The sequence below is a fragment of the Ambystoma mexicanum genome, chromosome 12, assembly GCF_040938575.1.
Source record: "Ambystoma mexicanum isolate Mex_15411 chromosome 12, UKY_AmexF1_1, whole genome shotgun sequence".
NCBI classification, from domain to species: domain Eukaryota; kingdom Metazoa; phylum Chordata; class Amphibia; order Caudata; family Ambystomatidae; genus Ambystoma; species Ambystoma mexicanum.
The window spans coordinates 480,910,767-480,932,367 of NC_090936.1; the positions used below are offsets into that span (position 1 = coordinate 480,910,767).

The following is a 21,601-nucleotide window of genomic DNA, read 5'->3' on the forward strand; positions in this document are numbered from 1 at the left end:
TCACAGTACACACATTGTAGATGTGTTCACAGCCATGGTCCCAAAGTCCTGCTTCTGAATGGCCCCAAACGCTGCTCCTGAATTGAACAAATTCTACTATTCTGCTCGTGAATGTCTGTAATCCTTAACCCAGGTGTGGAGAGAAAGTATGCGTTAAAAAAGGAAATCAAATACAATGGGTTTTGTTTCAGTTTTTTACATTGAGAAGAAATGGCACGCTCATTGTAATCCTGCACCTGGATCACAGTTATCCTTAATAGTTCAAACTCTGCTACTGTACATTTCATATTCGGCTCCAGAAAATCTCTGTTTTCATCCACAATATCTATAACCTTACTTTACATTATCTTGAATTCTACTGGATATTTCTAAATATACTTTTCAGTATTTCTAACCTCCTCCTGGCTACCCCTAATTCTGCTCTCAATATCACCAAACCTTCTTCTAAATGCATCCACCCTTGATCCATAATATCTTTAATCCTAATTTAAATAATGATAATTTAGCTTCTGAATAGCTCTTATTTAGATCATCAGAGTTGTAGGATGCCTGGAAATAGAAGACAACATGGATCATTTGAAATGCATGTAATGTAGTGCTTTACAGGACACCAAAATGTATACTCAGCACTTGGCCTCCAAACATTCCAACGAGGAATTGAGTGAAAAGAATAGTGCCACACAGCAGGTGCTAACTTTGCAGTTTATTGGACATTCATTGGTTGTATATATTCTTTACACACGAGAAATCCCTATGCTAGTATATGGATACTGTTATCACACACAATGCACTATTAGCAAAGAATGACTGCGCGCCATGTCAAAAGTACACCACCAACAGCTATGTATGTACACGTGTAGGTACTAGCAGCTAACACTCTGCCCCACCCCCATATGATCCCCTCCCTCATTTCAATATGGCACTCAAGGTGGGGATGATATGATGACAGAAGAATGTGTCCTTTCCTGTTCATGAGCTGTACCATCTCCTCCCAGCCCGCCCTCCCAGGAGGGGCATCCTTTGTAACATGTAGTCATGTGTAACACATGGGAGGCATATTATCATGTCATACATCTCTTGTTTATTCCCCACCGACAGAGTCGACTCTGTTCTCCATGAAAGGCGGGGAAGTCTCAATTTGCTACTCTGTGTTTTAGCTGTGGCTAGATTTCCCAGGAGCTACTCCTCATATATATGCCATGTTCCAGAATGGGCACAAAATGTTCTCTCTGGTTCTTTGTTTTAGCTGCTATCAGTTGCTTCAAGCAGGGGAAAGTAGTAAATCATTTCTAAATGGTCAGGTTTTGAAAACTGTTTCTGTAAGAGCAGCCTCCAACAACAAATCAAACAAATCGGTGACAGAAGATCTTTGGGGGATGAATTTCAGTGAAATGCACAGTGAACATAAAAGTAGTTTCGCAAAACGCACAGATGGATGCTTGTTTTGTTACACAGGAGGCCTGTGAGCCAATACTGGCCAGCATAATATCACTTTTAAAGATGCAACCCCAGTTTCAACTTTCCTGCTTGGACAGTTTGGAAGAAATTCTATTGCTGATTTGTGCCAGTTGCACGGTAACAACACATGCCATATTAGGAGCAGTGAAATTGTGCTGCATCAAAATGACATACCTGTGTTTTGATCACAGTGTGCATGATGGCATGTTTCAGTGAATCTGGCACCTTTATGAGCTATTGTGCCATGTTTACTTTTCTGTTTTGTCATGTGATCCCTGTTTACTGCTTAATATACGTGTTCAATTCAGCAATCTATAGAGTGCCATGTTCAAGGTTTTGCCAGGTTTCTGATCACTTGCACTCATGGAATAAACATAGCTTATATCATTATGGTAGAACAAAAATAGATCAGGTTAACAGGAATTTCAGAAGCAGAACAATGAAAAACCGGACACAGTTCTGTCTCATGACTACAACATGTGCCCGGGGTGGCATGAATAGTTCAGTGCATGGCGGAGATCTGAGTGTGGTGGATCCACGTGGTGAAATGACTTAGAAACAAAGTAGGTTCAACCCTGTTCATTTCCAGAGTCAATCTTGATTCCCTTACAGGACCCTGTGCACGCCACAGAGGGTGATAGCGACACATTGTGGGCTCTCATTAAATGTGAGCCTTCAATGGGACATGCGTTGGTGTGTGGCTTGTGTGTAGCTCCTATGTACAAAAAACAAGAACTTAACCATACTTTAAATTCATAAATATGTTTTTGGGGTATTCACTACAAATGATCAATGTGTCGGGTAATGTGTCAGGTATTTTGTTCCGAATTCTGCATTGCAACATTTGTTTGAACACATTCTATTTATTCGATAGTTTGTGGGAGTCTGTAATTGACTCTCCTTTTAGAATGTTTTTTGAGTTGAATTTTTTCTCTGGCTCAGTTTCATTGATGATGTATCGTTTGACTGAAAAGTCTCAGAGGAAGCTTCCTCTTTGTGGAAATAAAAACTTGCAGTGGCATGGGAATAATAGCCCAGAGGAATAAAGCACAGTGATTTATTGGTGGGTGATATATTTGTGAAGACTAGTTTTTAAAGCTAAATATACATTAAAGTGAGTTGTATGAGCAACTTTGGTATACAACCAGGTATACAACCAGTTAGAACTTTAAACCTCATAAAATGACATTCCAATAATAAAGAATAGATCGGACTGTATGGGTAGCATTTGTCTGGAAGAAAATTATTTGATGAAAAGTATTGCTGTCCTCTGAGATACAACTTCTCAGACTCATTGAAGGAACTCTAAAGCAGAACAACATTTGCAGGAGACAGGATGTCACTCTTTCACTGGCTTGGAAGTAATTTATAGATTGAAGTATTTCCTGGGGAACCATATGTGTATTGTGGCACCATCTTAGCTGTGGTAGTTGATTCATAGCCCCACACATCCATTTTACCGGAAATAATAAGCCATTACAATGGTTTTTATTTGCTTAAGCAATATGGAACATCTTTCTGAAGCCTTAAAGACTTGCAAATACAAGACTAATAGGCTAATTGAGATATCAATGATAATCACCAGCAGGTCTCCTTCCCTCAGATAAAGGAGCTGTATAGAAATGACTCCAACTCATGGTGGATGCGTCTTGGGGATCGAACAGGAGCTAACCATTTTTGGTCCCTGGCCTGGTGGGTTTCAGGATAATTTTACGTATAATGGCATAAAACTGGACTTGAGGTACACAGTCTATGGGGGTCATTACGACCTGGGCGGTAAGGGAGACCGGGGACCGGTAAGGAGACCGGTGCCGGTAAATTCTTACTGCCCTATTCCAGGGTCCCTTGGCGGGGACCGTAAGGAACGTGTGGTCTGACCACACGTTGCTTACGGGCCCCGCTAAGGGAGCAGGGCGCTAATAACGGGCTTGCAAGTCGCGAGCCCGTTATTAGCGCCCTCCCCATTCCCATTGAGCCCTATGGGGTCTCAAATGGGAATGGGAAATGGTTTGTTCAATGGTCCCGCCAGGGTTGGACTACACCGGTAAGTCCCCATTGAACGAGACCGGACACGAGCACGGTATGAGAGGCAGCCATGGAGCTAGTAGCTCCATGGCTACCACCCATCTCGTAATGAGGCCCAATGTCTGTGGGCCCCTTTGGTTGGTCAGCGTGAGTAATTTAACATAAGTCAATTTTCTCCTATGGAGCAGTCTTTAGACATGCACTATCTACCGGAAGACTTCACCTAATATTTCCTTTATAAGCCCCCTTTAGTTATAATTAATAAAACATGACGGTTTTGCTTGTAAGATAGCAGCACAATGGGTGTCACTGAAAATTCCTAAGTGATACTTTTTCTGCATTATATTATGTTAGGTTTTGATTATTTGTATTATTGACTCCATAAGCTTGCTTATAATATGAAAGTGGATTGCTTTAGTCTTCTTAAAGTGAATTCAAATCCCACCCCACTCACCATTCTGGGGCATATATATGAGCATCCATACAGTACACCAGATAATATTATGGAATAGACTTTAAAATACACTGCAAAACATTTTCTAGATCTGTATCTAAGACAGAATTTAAATGGTGATTTTACTGGTTATCCCTTTAGAAATACGAGGTCATGCTAAAGGATACAACTATGTTCTGGAGTTGTAAAGAAGATATAGGGAATGAATCTAACGTGTAACAAAGTGAGGCATTTATTAGAAAGAACAGAATTCATATAAACCTGGGTGGGGGGACGCCTATTTTGATTTAGCACCCGTAAAAGCGGAGCCAACCAATCAGGTTGCTCAGATCGTGGGCTGAATCCCATGATCCAAGTCAACATTCCAACAACTTGATGGCTGCTCTCCTGTCATCTTACACTCACCCGCCCTTCCCTTGGTCACCGTTCTTTTGAGGCGGCTCAACCGTCACCACTTCAGCTCCCGGGCTGCCATGGAAATGGAAGAGGGGCTCTGGTTGGAGCCCATTTTTCCAGCTCCATGGTGGCCATCTTAGTTAAGTATTTTGTATAAATGAGCGGGACGCCGTAAGGTGTCCCGTTCATTTATACAAAATACATTGCAATCAGCACCCCAGGGTCCCGGATTACAAACCTGGGGTACTAATATCAATAACATGCGATCCGGCTGCAGGATCGGGTGGTAACGGCACAGGAGCCCATCGTTAAGTTCCTCGCTTTGCCTGGGCCTGTAACTTGGGCCCATGATCGGGTATTATTGCTTAAAACAGCAAGTCTATAATTTTCTTCAACATACCCTATGTAACAAGAAATGTGGTCTCTGCCGTGGGAAAATTGGCATAGTCTACATATGCATTGATTCAGGGCATTGTTGATCTGATGCAAAGGCTGTGGATAACTGCACTGCACCTTCACAATGTTGCTGTAATTTGGCCCAGCTGGCTTACTCTACCACGTCCTGGATATGCAATTAAGACATTCTAGGCTACGTGTGGGTGGCTTATATGTGATCTAATGTTTGCACTTGTGTTTGCAATTCATAACACACAAATGTTATGAAACTAGAAGACTTCCTTAAGTGTGTCTGAAATTATGATCATTTTACGTATTTGTGGACCTTGCAACTGCTCCTTTGGCATTTCATTTCAATTCCCCCCACTTATTTTGCTTCTATTGTAAGGTGAATGTGCATAACATTCTATATTAAATATTGTAACAACATAGCTTTAACAAAATAATCGCTGGTTTGCATGTACGGTTAGAGAAAGACCATTCAATTCACCCAAAAACATTGTGTTGCACTGGGAATTGTGAAAAATACACATTGCTTTGTGTGGCAGGTGCGGCTGTCGCGCAGAATGTGCACATTGTATTTAAATCACTGTGCTTCATGTGGGGCTTGATTAGTCTTTTATCTTGATATTTCAATTTGGCCAATTAAAGGACTGATGCTATCCAACTATTTAATCAGTCGTGCATTTGATTCGCTGCGTGACTCGTATTCTAATGAGGAGGTCCCACGAGGCGTAATGGCGGGCCCCTGAGGTAGGAAACACAACTGCATTGTTGGTTGTTTAGGCAGTGAGTGATCCGCCCGCCCCACCTCTTCCTATGTGGGCACATACGAATAAACATAAACACTTTTTAATGAGGTGTGCTGCCTTTACATAGCATTGGATCTGGGGTTGCTACTGAGTGCCAAATTGTGTTTACCCCTTGGGGTTTTCCCTATATAACACATGACTAAGCGTTGCAATGAAGAATTAAACAGGTACCCACCATGGGCTTGGCGTGCGGTGCTGGCAGTGCAAGGTAGCACTACAGTAGAAATGATAGGCAACCTAGCTGGGTTTAAATATGTTTATATTTGCTTTTTAATGCAAGTTACCAGACAGGGAGGTAGGTAGGAAGCTTAGAAAGTAAGGGCCCAGCACTACCAAGGAGCAGGCCTTCAGAGGTCTTGTGATAAGTAAGCCAATGTTTTAAATAGTGTAAGATGGAAAAACGTCGACTATAAGAGCCAGTTTGGGGACCGAGAGTTCTCGCGAGAAGGCCGGCACATTATCAAGCAGGGGGCTCTTACCGTAGCCTGTAAGCAGCAGACCACATGGAACTACTTTGTTAGTGAACAGGGGCAAGGCAGCGTCCAGGTATGCACCCCAGACACACGGAAATGTATCGCAATCCCACCTGTGCTCCATATAAGGTGACTAAAACCAAGCAGAAGTGTGGAGACTATGTACGAGTCCACCAACTCTTGGCTGCCACGAGGGATCCACCTGCTTTCCCTTCCTGAAGTCTCCTATTGCGTGTATTCTCTCGCAACACACTGTATTCCAGTCTGTGGCCATCACACTCCATAACAGGAGCAGAGGCTTTGCTTATCAAATGGAGTAAGCATGTTCAGGGGCAGTCTTGCCAAGAGATGCTCGCAGGGATGCAGGATTTTCTGGCCTTTGCAGGAGCAATCATGGGAGACAAACAACAAGGACGTGTGTGTTTCTGCGGTGCTGTGGTGCTGCACGGCAAAGGCCACAGTAAACCAGAAGATGCATTGAACCTATGCCATCCAGGGAGAGCTCTCTGGTGAAGATCCACGCACTTGTTCCTAGTCAGACTGTCTTTCCCCATCAAGCATTGCATCCAGTGAGTACTGTTCCATTTTGGCCCCTAAAATGGACGTCTGTTGATCTATTCTGCCGCATTTGCCATCTGTGAACCCAACTAAGAGGTTTGATTGGCTCCCAGTGGGTGTAACCCGCTGGTGGATGGTGCCAGGTGCCTCTTGCTGCCAGTGACTTGCTTCGAAGCAAACCGGTGAGGCATGTGCTGCACTGACGTGGCTTCCAGTCTGCTTAGATTTCAGAAGACAGGGCCGGAACGAGGAGGCAGCTTCCGCAGAGGGTCCGCTCAGGACAACACTATGCCAGACTGAGAGGGGATGGCTGAGCGTTTCCCGTGAACATGTTCAATGTTCTGCTTCCTTTAGTGCACAGTGCACACGAGATGTCCTCCATGTGCTGTCATCGTGAGGCCTGTGAAAGGTGTTACCATGAAGCTCCGGAGCCTTGAATTCAGCGGACATGTTGATTGTCTCGCCATCTTAAGCAACATCTCGCTTCACCTGTGTGCTGAAATAGACTTCCTCAAATTCCGCAGGGGTGTAAAACCCCCCCACCCCCGCTTCTGATTCACTTTGAGGACTGAAACCACCAATTGACTATTTCTGACTATAACGCCCTAATACAACCCTTTTTTTAGTCGCCTGACCCAATGGCAGTGCTCCGCCTAGCGGGCTTGATTTCTAAGATGAAATCCTGCACCACCTTTCATATTTAAAAATGTTTCCTCCCACACTAAGCACTCTCTATCACTCTGGTGTACTTTAGAATAATGCGCTCGGACTGATGATGTCATCCCCCATCCTAAGCCAACAGGCTGACCACATACACCTTAGATGTCTTTGGGCCTCATTACGACCCAGGCGGTAAGGGGTTTACGCCAGCGTAAACAGCGCCGACCCTTACCGCCTGAGTACGAGATCCCTTAGCGCCATGGCGGATTTAACACCTGCTTTTAGCAGGTGTTAAAATCCATGGCGCTAAGGGACCTTGATGTTAATTACGCCACCGTAATTTACGGTGGCGTAATTAACGCCTTCCCCACTCCCATTATGCCCTATGGGGCGAAAATGGGAATGGGGAAGGGTAAATGGGGATTGGGGACTTACCGCCCCGCCAAGGTCGGAATGGGGCGGTAAGTCCGCCATCCACCATGGCGGAGTTGGCAACTTAGCGCCATGGACCATGGTGCCAATAGCGCCATGGTCCTCCGCCAAGGTCGTAATGAGGCCCTTTGTCTTTTCATGTGTATCCCCGCCCAAAAAAAAACACATAACGGAAATATTGGTTTAGTGTTTCCAGCACTCCTTGCCCACGAGCATCAGGTATGCCCCGCCCGAAAACGGGGCACATCAGACGAAATCCCATTTGATCGTTGGCCTCACTGCTAATACTGTGAATGAGAAAGGACATTTCAAAAGGCTGTTTAGAGAAAAATGGTTATCCCACTGCCAAATATTGGAAAGAGCCCCTGGCATACTGTTTGTTAGGTGAATTTGTTTACTCCTATAGCCCGGCTTCGTCAATCGATGCCCTTATGTGAGTGTACATCAGTATTCCTGTTGAATTAATCTGCTTTTTGTAACGAAGAGGTTTCTAAGCACAGATCCGGGATTCAAACCTGTGTTGCTCTATGTACAGATCCGGAATTCAGACCCGGGTTGCTCAGCGTTGTCTTGCTTTCAAGAGGAGCACCTTGCCACTGAGCTATAATACCCATGCTTTAGAGGAACAGGTACGTCTTGTGGCAATGTCTGACGCCTATTCAGTGGGGTTGTCGCCCGAGTTCCAAGTGAGAACATTCCACACAACCTAGGAAAACCTTTCGGACACTTATTACCTGTGACTGATTTGAAACAGAGATTTGAAGGTGAAACTCTTGATAGCCCCTTGACAAAAATGTACCCATCCAGCCCCGAAAAAGTCATAGAAACGTATTTTGAATAAGTTTGCTGGCTAACATGGGGTCGGGGCAAAGAGCAGAGCTGTGGTGTGCTTGCTTCTTGTCTGAAAAGGCTACGATCCTCCATAATGAGAAAGCCAGGCTCTGACCCCATTGACAAATTGGTCCGGAAGACTGTCAGTCTTCAAGCCAACCAGTTATTCTGAAAATGACACGCTCAATACATCTCACTGCGCGCACAATGGCACGCTCATGCAGTATTTACAGAGCCAATTTTGCAACTCTGTTAAGAACTGCTGACTCATCGACGGGAGAATAAAATGCATCAGCTGCCAGAGTGATCAGGTGCTAGGCGAGGCTTTCATCAGGGCCGTTTGCAAAGGAATTGCGGGAATGCATCATGTGAGCACAACAACATGACAATACAATTCAGCAATCCACATGAGTGTTGTGTTTCAACAGAGCAAAATCATACGATTGTCACGAGTGCGCCGCACCTTACAAAACTGTGCTTCTGAAGCCACTCAAACTGTGTCCTGCAAGCACAACAGAGGGATCAGAAGTATGTCAATATCGTTCTCTCTGTCATTTCCTTCATAACTGCTAAGCCACAGTGCCTATATTTATAAACATATTCATCTGGCCGGTTTGAGGCCGCAAAGCACAGAAAATGAGCCTGCCAAATTGGACAATGAATGTTCCATGATTTTTGTGAATATTGGAGGTTTTTTACATATATTATGGAAGAATTACAATATGCAAGATCATTACCATTACTGAAAATGATCTGTATTACAGAAACTCAGTTTTTAAGGTTTCTTATAGAGGTAGCCCAGTATGCAGACAATAAACCTCATTATCCCTCTCTCTCAAATTCCTTATACTTTTCGTTGGGTGGGGGTTGGGGGAGGTGAGGTGGGGCATTGGTGATGGGTTAGGTAAGGGTGGTGATGAAGGGAAGGACTGCTTGCTCCCTGCTATGAACTTTTGACTCTCATCCTTTTCTTTAAACCTGGGACTAAAAGTACCACCACCACCCTCCCTCTAAATAATGCCCTCAGTTCTTTCTGAATAGGTAGGAAGAAGAGATGGCACGGCATGAACTGATAATGGTGATCATGGCATCGCTGCTCAAGAGTCTAAGGTCACGGTCATGAGCTGTGTGCAGGATCATGAGCTAGCAGACCTTTTCAAGGGCTGGGTTGGTTATAATATTACAGACTGACATACATGCTAATGAATTGGCACATATGACATTGAATTGGCACTGATGATTACAAGTTGGCATAGGTGATTATGAATTATGGCACTTGATTATGCATTGGTGCAAAAGCTCATGAGTTGGTGGAAGATAATGGGCCTCATTACAACCCTGGCGTTAAGGGGTTAACAGCGCCGTAAAAGGCTGCAACGCTGTTAAACCCTTAACGCCAGATTCACACTTTAACGCCTGCTTTTTGCAGGCGTTAAAGTGCATCCCGCTAAGGGACCTTGGTGCTAATTACGGCACCGTAAGTTACGGTGCCGTAATTAGCGCCTTCCCCATTCCCATTGAGCCCGATGGGCCAAAAATGGGAACGGGGAAGGGGCCATGGTGAATGGGGATTTACCGCCCCGCCAACCTTGGAATGGGGTGGTAAATCCGCCACCCACCATGGCGGAATCCGGCATGGACCATGGTGCTAATAGCACCATGGTCCTACGCCAGGGTTGTAATGAGGCCCAATAGGTTGGCACGGTTAATCATGAATCAGCACAATTATACAGGTGAGCATGAGCTTCAGTAAACAACGATTATTGGTCATGGATGAACTTAAACTGCATCAGGCACCGATTGGTTGCCATGGATTAATATTAATGAACAATCATTTTCAAATGTTGCTGTAGAAAATCATGCGGTTGCATATACAACCATGAGTTCTGTGGCCAATCATTTGTTCTACCATGTGATCATGAGTTGGCAAGAATTGCTATTATTTGACGATCATTCACAAAAATGTCACGGATAATTACGGCTTTTCAGGGATGCTAATCAGTTGGTGTAGACATATGGCTAACGCAACATGAGTTCCTGTGAATGATCAGAGAATGGTGTGGATGGCCACAAAATGATGAGAATTACGACGCCGTGGCACACATTCTGTGAGTTAGCTTTGGTGGGCATAAGGGAGTATTCCTAAACGTTGCAACAGATGATGATGATGATGAGATTGCATTAAGAACCGTAGATTGGTGGGAGATAGTCATGCAAATCTGTCATTGGACATCAGACAGCAAGGAGTATGAGAGTCTGGCTTTGTTATGCATGAGTTGACATTTTGAGTTGCCAATGATAATTTTTACGGATAGCCATAGTTTGGCACTGACAATCATAATTTGGTGTGGGAACTCATGATCTGGCATGTCAGATCCTGCTTTGGAAGAGGTGTCCAACAGTTGCCATACATGATCAGGAAGTTGTGTCGATGATCATGACTTGGTGTGCATGATGCTGTGGTTCGGGGAAAGATGTAGTTGGCCAGGGGGGCAGGGGGTCGTTGGGTGTCACTGATGTCCATCTGCGGCCAGGGTCAATCATCAATTGCCATCCATGATCGCAAACTAGCCTGGATTATCATTACAACACCAGAGACATGTTCAGCGGTTGTGGGCAATCATGGGCTGCTACACATGTTCATACATTGCAGGGGGGATCCAGGAATGCATCTCAACAATCATTAGTTGTCAAACATTATCAGATCAACCTAAATTACAGGAACTCGAAGACATGTTTGTCTTCTTTCATGGATATATTTTAAAGTGCTTTTATGCTTTTATGACATTAAAATGGAACGGACGATGTAGTCACTTTTGAGTCCTTTCTCATTTGTCCCAAACAAATCTGGTATTAGTTACTTAATAACTGGCTATTGGAAGAAGAAAATTGGTAGTCTGTTGTTGCTACCACAGTGCTAAAAACGCTATTCTTGGAGACCTTTCTTTTCAGATGCAGTCATGTTTTTTTTATGATTCTGGCAGAAACAAAAGTAGTTTCCCAGACAGTTATATAATAGAGCTGTGTGTATTGCCTAGTGTGTAATGGTATGCATTTCATGTGCATTTTAAGAAACTCAAAAGGCAATATTTACCCCCAAGAATGAATCAGATAGTTGTGGAAAGCCTTTAGATTGCACATGTTCGGTTAAGGATGATTGTCAAAGACCTCTTGAGAAAAACAGATGCAGGCCAGGCCATTTCCTAAAGGTGACCCTTGAACCGAACAGAGCAGAACATTACAAGAACAACACCATGAACGTTTTGTGAAGATGTGGACCCTTCTTGACATAATATAACTTTGGATTAAACATATCTTCCGCTGGGGGATCTAGGTACATTTGGTGCCCCCACTTCCTTCCTGGCATCTTCATATTCTTCACCCCCTTAAATACTGAAAAGGTTACAAATGACAGGTGTGCATGGCTACGACACTTTCAAATGGCAGCCATTTTGATGTTTATTTTGGAAGACTACTGACACGGCTGAAGGTCCAGAGGACTCATGGCTCCCTTGGTTGGCTACTAGGTGCCATGATGATGAAGGCTTTGCGGGTTGCATTCCAGAGGCGACGCAAAGCCACCGGTGGTGAGCTGAAACTTTGACAGAGTTTGATCTTTTGTTGGAGATGAGTGGCACAAAATGGCATCTGGATAGAAATGTGTCTCTGGTCCTCGATCGTGTCCCGATAGAATAACACTTCAGTTTTAGGAGCAAACAGCAGTTTTCCCCCGCTCTGCCGATGTTTCTCCATCCCCTGGAAGTGGCAGAAATAGTAGAAAATCATGTCTGTTTTGATCATCCTTCCCTTTATGCTGGTCCCATTCAGGTGATGTTGTCCTCCACTTGTTATATTAACTGGAGTCCTGTAGCCTGCATCTCTTTCAGAGAAGCCACCCATACTATGGTTACATTATGTACAATACTGGAGCATGTCCATTCAACACCAGTCTTTCAAGTTCACCTGAACAACATCCTGTTAATTCCCAGTCTCGCTCGTCCCCCCCAGTACACCGGTTCACTTGGCACAGACAGCACCTGTGCTGTAGGTCTCCCTGTGAGTTGCGTGATTACCTTACGTTGCATGTACCAGTTCCAATATTTTGGACGGAGCAATCAGATCAGAGCCAGGACTTTTAAGATGTTGATGTCAGTTGAGAGAATTTAGCATGGTGGGACTCAGGCTTTGGGAGTTCATTCATGAGTTCTGCTAAACTTTGCACTCAACCCTCTAAGTAGGTGATGCAAATTCTTATGGTCATGTGTCTAGGGGTAGACCCTGGTGTTTGCAGTGATTGGCAAGCAAACAGCATCCCAAAGACTGCTTGAGGACTTGTATTGATATTTGAGCACCCTCCTGTCCTCTCCCTTCTATAATGTGTGTGCATCATGACATGTTCTACCACCTCACCTTCCCCATATCCTCCCTCCAGGGTGTGCAATGCTCTATGCTCGGGGTCCCATTTCCACAGTCTGTGGCATTCCCACGGTGCGTCCTTGCTTCTGCATTCGCTGGATACTACCGCAGCAAAACACCTGTTGGAAAAACAGGTGTCGGCAAAAGGACGCAATACCAGCTGGATAGGCCCCCAATTAACCAGAGGGCTCTTGGAATTGAGTTGTACACTGTTATTGTGACTCCACATATATATCCCACTGGGAGCAGACTACTCTGCAGTGTTTGTGGAATATGTCCAAGTGGACATCTGCCTTGTGTCTAGAGGATGCCAGCACCCGGGCATTAACATCTTCCCAGGAAAATCATGACCATGCCTCTGCAGTATTTGGAAAAGCTGTCCGACGACGGAGCAGGGCCGGGACAGAAACCACTCCTTTTTGTAGCAGAACGTTTATGGCATATACAATGGTAGGAATTTACCTGCCAGAACTAAAGTTAGCTCAGCAAAGTGATAATCAGAACCGCTTGGTGGTCTATCCTGTACTTTCTAAAGCTGGCATGGGACATGCCAAGATCAACGTTTGGGAAACATGGACTCAGTTTAGGCGAGGTGATATCAGTCCTACCCTGGCATTGTATTGTGGGTCTTGCAGTCTTTCCTTGTGTAAACAGTGCGGTGAACAGAGGTGACATTCAAATGTGCCGAAGGGACCTTATTGCTCGTTCGTTGGACCGAAAAGACTAATGCCATCATTGAAACAATGGTAACACCACACACTTTAACTACTTAATGGTAGTGCATAAAAAGGAGTATAGATGTGCACGTTTTGGATGATAAACATCCAAATAATGGTTTGAACATGGATTTATTGGGAAAGCCTTCTTGAAAACATATGTGAAAGTTGCAGACTTTGGAATGTCATTTCTGTTCACATATGGTTTGTATTTAAGTTATCTGGAGAACACACAAACCTCTACCCCAATGTCAAAATGAGCTAAAAATATAGAGAGAGTGCCACTGACTGCTAAGTATATTAGTGATGCATTTGTGTAGTTATGGAAAGGAACTGGGGCTTGAAGCCAAGAACCTATGAATGACTCGAGTGCAGCACCTGAATTTGTTGGGGGTGACTCCAAGGGACTCTCAGAACATCAGCTGCTAGGTGGCAACTTGAAATGTCAATATTTAATTGAATAGGGTGGAGCAAAGGCACTATGATATTGTTGTGTAAAGGGTTTTAATTGTAATGGCTCTCCATGAAAAGTAGGCAATGGGATCTCATCAAGGAGGCAGATGCTTGACCCTTCTGGTTTATGACCACTTGCTAACAGGCATGCTGCATCCATTTTTGTTAAGGTTACCAAGATACCCTAGGTATAACCTGTGTCTCCCACTTGGCAAGGCACCCAAGACCAGCCAGCCACCTGCCATAAAACCACAACTGATGGGACTTGGTGCGATCGTCTACGCCAAGGTTGCACCATTCATGAAGCTCACACCAGGATGGTGGAGCAATTCAGCAGAATACTACAGTTGCCATTTATCTGGAAATGACTGCACCATATAAATGTCTCAGGACTGCTCTTCTCTCCCAGTCTTCCTTCTTTCGAATTCCCTATAGGCAGAGTGCATACGCTGTTAATAGAGTTCAGCCAGGAGTGTACAAGGGGGCTTATCTCTGCTGCCCAATGGGACCATCCAATCAATGGATGGTGCAATTCTGCAGGGTACAATAAGATAATACAGCTTGGGGCTAATCACTGAATGCATTTGACCCTGAAGATTAAGGCTGGTGTCAAAGGAGAACTTCCTAATCTTTCAGACATGTCTGTGCCAAGAGGCTCTCACAGACATAAAAGGGGGCTGAATGAGTGTTCTGAAAAGGACACAGATATTGTCAAACCAACAATGGCTCCCTCAATTTTGGAATCTTTGAGCACCTGTCCCCTTCTTTGAAGACGCTTGCGTCACAGAAGCCGATGGATCAAACTTGAGCGGGACCTGCTGGCCGAACTGAGCATCATCTAAGTTCAATTAGAAACGACGACTGCGGACAAGTAGCAGAATCTTGAGAGGGCTCAGATTGGCACTGAATAGAAATGGAGAGAGTGTGGATCTCTTGGGGTCCAGCATCCTATCTTCAGAATAGACACTACAGAATCCACCCAATCTCATCCTCAGTTACTAACACTGCAACTCTAAAATGATTGGATCCTTGAATGGACAAAATCCACATCTTTAACCACAGAGGTCAGCCGGTCAACAATGTTAGTATGTACGCCTAAGCTGATGGTGGCCAACAGGTCAAGAATAATAAGCCTTGGTAGGTATTATTTCCTGTCCACATCTAGGATGTCTAAGCACCTGGACACCAGGCCTTTTCGAATTTCACTGCATGGGCACGTATTTACCTGACGCACACACATGAGAGCCTTCGTGTTCAGACGATGAAGTTGCTGTACAATTGAGATTTTCTCAAGGTCTTTTTACTACCAACAACATTTTACATTTGAAGTCAAGGGAAAGGTTCGTCATAGGTTTTGCTGCAAGTGCCGTAAAGTTTGTTCAGTGGCTGATCAACCACCTTGCTACTGATGAATGGTTGTGTTTACTACTCTGCAAAGCTGTGCAGAATTGTAATTGGAAAATGACAAGGACTGGAGCAAACTTGATCGACTTTTGAACTGAGAATATCGATTCGCAAGGCTTGGTATGCATTTGTTAAGTGACAATCTAAAAAATGGGTCCTCATTTTAGGAACCATTATCAAATATTTGTTTTCAAAAGAAGCAAAGGAAAATATGCTTGACTTTCCTTGCCAATGCAAGAAGCACAACCATTTCGGCATATCGAGATTGTTTTTGTGTTCCTATTGTCGGCTTGTAAAAAACATTATTGATTTATTGGACTGGATAGAGACAAAGGCCCTCATTACGGGTTTGGCTGTAACATGGTGGTACATCGATTACCTTTACCACCACTCAGTCATGTGGGCTTTCCATGGGATTATGAGGTGTTAATGCCCATTTTGGTTGTGTCAATAATTCAATAATATTTGGATGGCGACCCTTCCAAAAAGTGCTAGTCTAGGTAGGCTGAGAAGACGAAACGTGGGATAAAAACATTGCAGTAGCAGGTATATCATAGGTGTTCTATTGCCATTAGGACAGATGTATATACATTTAATTCAAGTTGCATACCCACAATGCATTGCTCTGTGGCTCCGAACGGGAGGTGAACTTCCAGCGATAATTACTTGGTGGTGCTAGCATGCATGTCTTACGTGAAATGGCTTATACTACTTTCACATTTCAGTTGGAGGGGATATGTCCCTGTTTTTATAAACCCACCATAACTTTGATGTTGTTTGCCAAGCATACCCAAATGTTCCAACCAAAATTGATGCTAAACTATACTTCATGGATGATCCCTCTTAAGGGTAAAACATGTATGCAGTTATCTGCACCCTTGAAAGTTTCATTGAAAATGGTATGTATAACATAGTGGTACCTTACAAGAGAAAGATAGCTTTTTTAAAGCTAAAAGCAAACATTTGAGCTAATGTGCACACCCACAATGCATTATTCATTGGGTCTGAACTGTAGGTGAACAGGGATAGCTACCAGGTGGCACTGTTGAATGTTTGAATTTTGTGCTATGGGTCTCCCAGTCTCAGTGACCTCTGGGCAAAAATGTTAAGGACGTGCCTGGCACAGAGGTCAAATTGGGTCCCTGACCGGGTAAAACTGAATTCAAGTCATCACAAAGTGCCAGCGAAAGCATGGCACGTTTGTGTAGGAAGTCAGGGCACAGTAACTTACAGAAAATGTTGGAGAGGAAGCTTTTCATGGATAGATGCATAGTAATCATGGCCCAGAGCGGGTGGGTAGGGCATATACAGTAACATAATGAGAAATGCTTGTGAATGTCATAGGCGGTCATCACTGGTGAGGAAAAGTATAGTGCCAGTCATAGATCAAACTGCAGAGTCCATTTTAAGGGTAATGGCAGGGCCAGTTGTGAGGGACACTAGAGGGCCAGTTGTGGGTAATGTTTCCTTGCTAGTTGTGGTGAAGTCTACAGTGCAAGTTGGGGGGAACGGATGTAAAACGCTAGCGGCCAGCTGCAGCCCCGGTGGGAATGGTAGGACTGATTCAGCGTCTACTGCAGAGATTCCATAGGGTGCTCTTGTCTGCTGACTCGCGCAGGTGCCACTTTTTCAGGTCACTTCATACCTGCTTTCCCAGATGCTGGCGAATGGCGATCCACACTGGGAAGGCAATCTGGTTAGATAGAGTCGATGTGCATGAAAGCAGAAATCTGTGTTCAACCTATAGTTAACAATTAGTAATCTGGCAGGGGTCACCTCACACTTGAATCCACCTAAATTCAATAGAACTGAGTCCTATTGGCCAGCTATGGACGTGTTTGCACACCATGGTACTATTAAGTGACATTAAAGCACAACATAAGAGCAAACAAACCCTGTTGTTGTCTTCAGCAAGTGGTAACTGCAGAACATCTTCTCAGAGACTCTGAAATGTGTGTATCTAGATGAAGGGACAATAGGCCAGACTGTGTGCCTGGTTTTAGCGAAGCACTTGACTGCGAATCGTTCTTCTCGGCATTACTGATGGAAGTAGGTTTAACTGGTAGGTGTTTTGGGTTTATAGAGTGCAGCCTAAGCTATAGATACATGAGGTTGTACTGCAACCAGCCGAAATGTTTTTTGAGAGCTAATCCGAGGGCACAATACTCCTAACTGCCTTTGGATTTCGTCACTCTCTTGTACGACTCGGCCATCCACTAGTGCTGTCTGACTTGCCTTTGGAGGGCCCACAGCATACTGACTCGGTGTTGAGATGTAAGAAGAGACCACGGACTACCAGATATAGAGTTAGTGAAGCAATTGTGGTAATGCTGACAAAGTCCCTGTTCTGTACAAAGCAAAGGGGTCGCCTAACCCACAAGTCAGGAAGCACAGAGATGTGTGAACACACCTTGAAGATCTCTCTTTGGATTTGTAAATTCCCTCTTTTCTTCTCTTCATCGTCCCACCCACCCCATAGTCTACTCATGTCCGCCCCTTACCCCAACCCGAGTTATTACTGTAGTTTGAAGATTCTTTACATGTTGGTTTTTCAGACACACAAACACTAAAAAGTGGTTAGTAATATATAGGCATTGACAAACCATGGCGTCAAAGCCCTTCAGAACCATTATCAGCAAATATCAAAGAATAGTGCCCTCGAGTCCACCGTTTCTGCCATCCCCCACATCCATTTCACCTTGCTCGCACCCCCAGGCATTGAAGTTCCTGACCAGCACTCAGGTGCAGCCATATTCTGGGTCAGTGGAGCAGTCCATGTTCTGAATTAGGTCGGGGGGAGAGTTTGATTTATGGCACAGTGTTCCATGTTAGTATGTAAAGTGCTACAGCATAGTTGTGAAGCGTGGGCACGCTTCCCCTCCCACCTCCTTTGCTTTTACCTTGTGGCTCCTATATTCTTGTATTGGCACATTAGAAGGTGTTTAAATGTTTTCTTGAAGGTGGCATTGCAGAGGGCATAGCAGGCAGGGTTGATAGTGCTATTAATGTAGCAAAGCCAATAGCCAATCGTCCACACTGTGTTTGGCACACAACTTGTACAAAAGGTATTGATGAGAACCATCACATTGTAGGGAGTCCAGGTGATAATGAAGGCCAACAGGATGGCCAATATAGTCCTTGTCACCTTCTTCTCTCTGGACGGGGGAAGCTTCTTTTTGACCGGCTGCTTGGTCATCTTGACAATTTTACGAGCCACTGTCTTCTGCTTCTCCTCGCCATTCCGCCCATTGGCACCGGGCACAATTTCCACCATGGTGTCAGCTGTGGCATTGCAGTCCCTCTTGGGGGACTTGGTGACGATGTGGATGCAGGACAGCTTGGAGCGCCCGGCCTTTGAGGGAATTTCGGAGACTGATGCTCTGGAGATAGTGGTAGGAGGCTCCTCATCCTTCACATTGGATGCCACAATGCTGACAGAGGTGGAGTCATTGGAGATTTCCTTCTCTTCACCTGACCCCTGGACACAGTTTCCTGCGGCGGCATCACCGGTGGCTTTGCCATTCTGAACTTTGCTGTGCTCCAGTCCGTCTTCAGTAACAGAAATATTGTTGTTGGTTGGTTTCACTATTTTGCCTTGCACTAGGCTGGGTGAAATAGGGTCCTGACTTGGCGTGGGTTCTTTCTTATCCTTCTTAATCCTGCTCTTGCTCGCACGGGATATCTGCCAGTACAAGATGGACATAATGATGACAGGTAGGTAAAATGCTGCTATGGCAGTGCCAAATGTGACCGCTGCATTGGAGAAGAACTGGATGTAGCATTCCCCATCTTCGACTGTCCTCCCACCAACAATGAACTGCCAGAAGAGAATGGCCGGCGCCCAGAGGATGAAAGACAGAACCCAGGCAGCTGCAATCATCATGCCCGCCATCTTGGTGGTCCTCTTCACCGGGTAGGAGAGCGGCTTGGTGACACAGAAGAACCTATCGAAGCTGATGATAAGGAGGTTCATGACTGAGGCATTGCTGACCACGTAGTCAAGGGCCAGCCACAGGTCACAGACCACTGGGCCAAGGGGCCAATAGCCAATCACTGTGTACAGAGTGTATAGGTTCATGGAGAAGACACCAATGATCAGGTCAGCGCAGGCCAGGCTGAAGAGGAAGTAGTTGTTTACTGTCTGCAGGTGCCGGTTGACCTTGATGGACACCATGACCAGGATATTGCCAATGATGGTCACCAGACTGAGGGATCCGGCAACAATGACAATGAAGACCACCTCCACCGTCTTATAGGGACTCCCCTGCATTGTCCCATTGCCAGCTACACTTGCTTCCGTTGAGTTATTCATTTCTAGGCCTCGCTCTGGCAGCTTGGTGGCTGATTACCATGAAACCCTGTGAAAGAAAAAGAACAAATCAGTTACTCTGACAGATGAGACACAAGCGAACGCTCAGCTAGTGACAGTGACAGAAATAAACATGCACAGGCCAAAAACTGAAATCACTCACAATTCCGTGGATTAAAGGACAATCATAAAATGTAGACCGAGTTGTACATTTTAATTAGATTTAATGACATAGAGATGAATGTTGTCAGTAAATGCAACTTAACCATAATGTCCCATTAACAAAGTTTTTTTACTGATTTTCATAGGTTTTTAGTAGCGCAACTTAACCATAATGTCCCATTAACAAAGTTTTTTTACTGATTTTCATAGGTTTTTAGTAGCACAACTTAACCATAACGTCCCGTGAACAAAGTTTTTTTACTGAATTTCATAGGTTTTCAGTAGCGCAAGTTAACCATAAACTCCCTTTAACAAACTTTTTTCATTAGCACACAGACAATATACAAAGATGGAGTGTAAAAAGCAATTTCTCAGGGATGGCTTTACACAGAATGTTGCAAAGTAAGAATTTATGCTCGTTCACAGTGAAGGTCAGCTGCTTCCATTTTTTGCTCGCGGGCGGGAGTGGCCCACGACTCGCACTATAAGGTTCTATTGTTTTTTTACCTTGACAGACAGGGATCGTGCCAAAAGACTTCTTTTGAAGGAGGGGTGCAAAAACATAAGAGACGATAAGGATGAAATTTCTAAAACTAAACCGCTTTTATATATTATATCACTATGAGAAAGATCGTTGGCACAGACGGAGTCGTATTTAGGGACTGCATTATGCGTAGACAATGGAAAATGTCAATATAATGTAAGTAACCCTTTAGATTATTTTATACCGGAATATAATAACAATAACGTGGCGTTAAACCCGGTTAAGTTGTACTTGTTCATTCAATGTGGCATATTGCTTTGTACCGCGCACTATCACCGCCGAAGTGGTCCCCTGGCACTCAGATGGCTCTGAAAAAGTCAGAGGAGAGAGGGTGGGTTAGTGGGAATAAGTTAACATACTCCGTTGCACTATCCTAGCTAGCAAATAGTTTCAGGCCCAAATAAATAAAATTAATATTTTTAATGAAGATCGGCCCAAGAGACTAATTTATGTTTTTAAAACACCCTAATAAATAAAATGAATATTTTTAATGAAGATCGGCTCGTGAGACTAATTTATGTTTTTAAAACAGGTACATCCTTCCCTACTGTCAATGCCATGATTTTCAGACCCTGGCCGACGGATTCTTCAACTGCCAGGTACAGCTACTTCTAAACAACTTCATGACCCTCACCATCTTATAGGACAATCGCCAAGTACCAATATGCCCTTACGCGGCTAGAAGCAACATACCAACCATTATGGTGGTCTAATGCCTCGTTGTTGGAACAGCCTTCCAATTATCAGTGCGACCATAGTGCTTCTTTTATCATAAACCAACACACTGTGTATCGCAAAGGAACAGCGCGTGACTCAAGATGAACTTTTGTGGATCGACAGCAAAGACAAATGCAAATCGCTGAATATTCTCTAAACATTTGATGTCTAATAAAAGTACTTTACGAAATGTACAATCTTGTTGTTTGCTTTTAAATCACAGTTTCATATTCCGAAATTGTGGCGCGCTGTGTTGTGAGATGATCTGTGTTGTTTTCCGGGTTCTGTATAAAGTCGCGTAGGACTGGAGACGACTGGGCCTTACGCGGTACTAGCGGCTAGAAGCAACATACCAACCATTATGGTGGTCTAATGCCTCGGTGTT

General features: G+C 44.3%; 1 protein-coding gene across 2 annotated transcripts in view; it reads right to left on the minus strand.

Moving 5' to 3' along the window:
• Positions 1–220: 220 nt before the first annotated feature.
• Positions 221–21,601, minus strand: part of CHRM2 (cholinergic receptor muscarinic 2) — a 954,551-nt gene continuing 933,170 nt past the window's right edge. For both annotated transcript variants that reach the window (XM_069628762.1, XM_069628763.1), the window contains one exon: positions 221–19,842. In XM_069628762.1, coding sequence (XP_069484863.1) covers positions 18,381–19,796 — 1,416 coding nt within the window. In that variant the 5' untranslated portion in view covers positions 19,797–19,842 and the 3' untranslated portion in view covers positions 221–18,380. The remainder of the gene's footprint in view (positions 19,843–21,601) is intronic.